The sequence below is a fragment of the Hipposideros armiger genome, unplaced genomic scaffold (assembly GCF_001890085.2).
Source record: "Hipposideros armiger isolate ML-2016 unplaced genomic scaffold, ASM189008v1 scaffold_120, whole genome shotgun sequence".
In the NCBI taxonomy this organism is placed as follows: Eukaryota; Metazoa; Chordata; class Mammalia; order Chiroptera; family Hipposideridae; genus Hipposideros; species Hipposideros armiger.
In genome coordinates, this window is record NW_017731470.1 from 2484274 (window position 1) to 2487944 (window position 3671).

The 3671-nt window shown below is 43.7% G+C and overlaps 1 protein-coding gene across 1 annotated transcript in view; it reads left to right on the plus strand.

The window, feature by feature from the left end:
- Nucleotides 1-3671, plus strand: part of ARFGEF3 (ARFGEF family member 3) — a 183080-nt gene that overhangs the window by 96352 nt on the left and 83057 nt on the right. Inside the window, exon 10 of the mRNA XM_019648090.1 lies at nt 931-1273. Within this exon, the coding sequence (XP_019503635.1) occupies nt 931-1273 (343 nt within the window). The remainder of the gene's footprint in view (nt 1-930; nt 1274-3671) is intronic.

A 3671-nucleotide genomic window follows, 5' to 3' on the forward strand; every position in this document is an offset into this window, starting at 1 on the left:
ATATATATAGTAACGAGATGTAAAGTACAGCATAGGGAATATAGTTAATGGTATTTTAATAGCTAAATAGCTATGTATGGTGTCAGATGGGTAGGAGACTTGTTGGTGTTGTCACTTTGTGAGGTGTGTAAGTGTCTAATCGCTATGTTGTTTTGTACGCCTGAAACTAATAATAAAAAAAAAAACGTTTTAGAGGGAAAGTAGGGAAGTTGCTTCACTTACATGCACCGGGCCAAAATACAGATCATTATTGCGACAAAATAGACCTCCAAAGCCTTCTTGCTTTTTGTTTACACCATAGAATCGTAAGAGTTAGAAATGAGGAGAGTGTTTTTTAGGTTATTAGTATGTTCTAAAAGCATCCAAGGGCACCAGAAAGTTGTGTGGGAGTAGGGGTGGGGCTAGAGCTACGGAATGTTATTCTTAGCCCTGGTACATTCTCCATCTCAACCTGAATACCTGCCACTTAGTCATAGTCAGAGATTCACACAAGTGACAGGGCCCGCGGGCAGACAGCTAGTTGCTCTGCGTTCCTGGGCTCATCCAGAGGAGGCAAGATGAAGGATCGTGTCAGTATATGTGTCAGAATTTCAAAGTAACTTCTCTAATGAGAAGTACAAATAATTTTGTTATTTATAGTACAATGAAACTTTATAATGGAGACAGGTAGCATTTTGAGTCCCTTTCTTCATGTAAGATGGTTTCTTAGCACTTCTCTTGATATTTTATTTAGTTAATCCTAGCTTGACTTATGAGAAAGTGTTTTATTCATATACCCAGAAGTGATGGAGATATATGAAAAACTGGGGCAGGACATAGCCAAAAGAACCCAACACTAATTAGTCATTTGTGTGGCACCTGGTATCTGCCTTCAGGATAGTATTCACATTTGATCATTTGGTTTATAGTGAAAGTTATTTTTCTTCTCAGGAAGAACCTTTGTCCTGCTCTCGTCGTAATCCTGGGGAATCCAATTCTCGACAAAACCATCACCTCTGCTCACAGCAGCAGCACGAGTACCAGCATGGAGTCGGACTCTGTGGCTCCAGGAGTTTCTGACCACGGCCGGGGCTCGGGCTGTTCCTCCACAGCGCCAGCCCTGAGTGGGCCCGTGGCTCGCACTATCTATTACATTGCAGCCGAGCTGGTCCGGCTGGTGGGGTCGGTGGACTCCATGAAGCCCGTGCTCCAGTCCCTGTATCACCGCATGTTGCTCTATCCACCCCCCCAGCACCGGGGGGAAGCAATCAAAGTCATGAAAGAGGTAGGGAGGACCTGAAGAATGCCACCGTGCTTGCCCAGGTCTGAGCACAATGTTTTGCACCCAGGAAGCACACAGAAAATGTTTGTCAGTCACCTGCTGGAACTTAATTAGTAGCTCATGGTATCCAGGAACAGACAAACAGTACCTTTAGGGTTGGGGGTGTGTATGTGCATGTGCTGGGAGCTGGGGTCAGTAAAGGGGATAAGTGCTCACTGATGCAAAGCCATTTCGTAGTTTAGGCTGCAGGAATCTGACCAGACTCTGGGCTGAGATTTCATTCTGCTCCCTTATGTGCTGTTTGTGCAGATATACGTGTTTATTCATCTTTGGCAAAATTGGATTTCAAAATGATTTTATATTCTGGTTGTATATTATCCAAAAAAGAGCATTACTAATCTGTGATTAGTAAAAGGAAGCCCTTTTTAAGCCTCATATCTCCCTCATGTCATGACCCCAGCGAGAATGTAAAGGTTGTCTAGCTTGTAATAGCCATCCCAGTGTGCTCCTTAATGGTTTTAAGGAGGAACTGGAGTTACTTTGAAGGTGCTTCAAACAAGGGCTCCTTTGCTTTCTCTTAAATAACCAGAAGAAAAGTCATCAACATTGTATTTGGGAACTTACAATTTTTTTCAACTGTACATAGTAGTAATATTCCAAAGGTTGCAAGTTCAAAATGCGATCAAGTACTTTGTATAGGTACTTTGCAAGTATGAAGTCTAAACAAATACTTGGTGCACTGATTGCTGCCCTAAGGAAGAGAAAAACAAAACATAAGAAGGCTGAAAATAGCGGGTCCTCATCCCCTCCTGCCCAGCGTAGCATACCAATTCTAGCTCGTTTCTTTGTCTCCTGCCTGTTTCCTTCCTTTTGTCTTTCTGGGCTAAATCACCACGTGGCTCCTTACTGCCTCTCCCATCAAGTCTGAATTACTCCGCCACTTTCCATATCCTTCTGTCATCGTTCTCATTTCCCCTCACTTCCCAGGATCACTTGTATTCATCTGACTGACCCTGCTTTGTTCAGTTCCCACCTTCCTGCCTCCTCTGTTCAGACTCCACCTCCGCTGTTCCCATTGGCCACCCCACTTACGAGAGCTGAGTGGTTGATTAGAATAGGCTAGACACTGCTGGCGCTACACATTAGCTTATTTACAGTCTTTCTTAGGAAGATAATATTATGCCCAGTTTCCAGATGAACAACTGCGGCTCCATGAGAAGTTGTGACTTGCCCCAAGTCCTTGTGATCAGTAGTTAAAACGTGAACGCAGGGGTTCTAAACACAGCTTCCTAATTGCTGTCAAAATCCTCCTTCTTGACGTCTCTCCTTCCTCAGATCACTAAGTTTGCTCTTTAAATCCTGTTCCATCGTTTAGCGATTGATGAGACGTGTCATCACACTGGTTGTTTCACAGTACAATGTGGCACAAACTTCTCGTCTCCTGAAATATATTTTTGTACGTGTTGCTTTCGTGTGTTTCCCCTGGTAACTAGCACTCCAGTGCTTGAATCACGTAAGTGTTTCATAAATTTTGACCGAATGACAGATAGACCTGAAGATAGACCATCTGCAAAGAGGGCATTTTGTAAGCAGCAGCAACCTTTTCCCCCTCCGAGTTGGCAGGCACTGGAGTTGTTTGCTCCCCACAATGGAGCCACTTGAGACCTGAATGCTAAGTAAATACTTGGCATACGGGGTATGCAGAGGTCTAAATGTATTTTAAATAGTAACTTCTTTACTACTGCAAAGGACATTGGTTATGTTTTCCCCCTTTTCATCGACATTCTAGCTTCCCAAGGTTATATTGCAGGGCAAGGCTGGAATTGGACACCAGCACGTGAGTCACACGTCCAGGCAGTGCTGCCCCAGGAGCACAGCAGCCTAACGTGGCCCAGGTTGTTCTGAAAAGCAGTGCCTCCACTTAACTGTGACAGCACCAATACTTTGGGAAGGCTGGTAACCTAGAAACCAAAATGTGCTGTGTTTATGCACACAGAGCCATTGGGCACCCAGGATGTTTGTTTAGCCTTTTGGCATTTGAACGCTTGGTGTTATGTCCCTGTTCTCTTTCTAATTGTCACTCTGCCATATGCACCAGGTACCTATTAATCAAAGACATACAGAACATTTTGTGTGTCAAAATATATTTCCACTTTCTCCAAAATGAAAAGTAATAAAAAAAAACACACCTTGCTCTTCCTTTTTTCTCTCCCACTGATCAGCTTTAGAAGGAGCTCCCTAATCTTTACCAGACCTGTTATGCTCCAACCACTGATATATCCCTCAGTCCCACCTGACGAGGCTGACATCAAACATATCTTGCGTCTCTTTAGGCATTTGTTGAGGGTTCTTCAGAAGCCTAATCACTCAGCACCTTTTCCCTTCAGACTCGGAAACAACTGAAAAATAA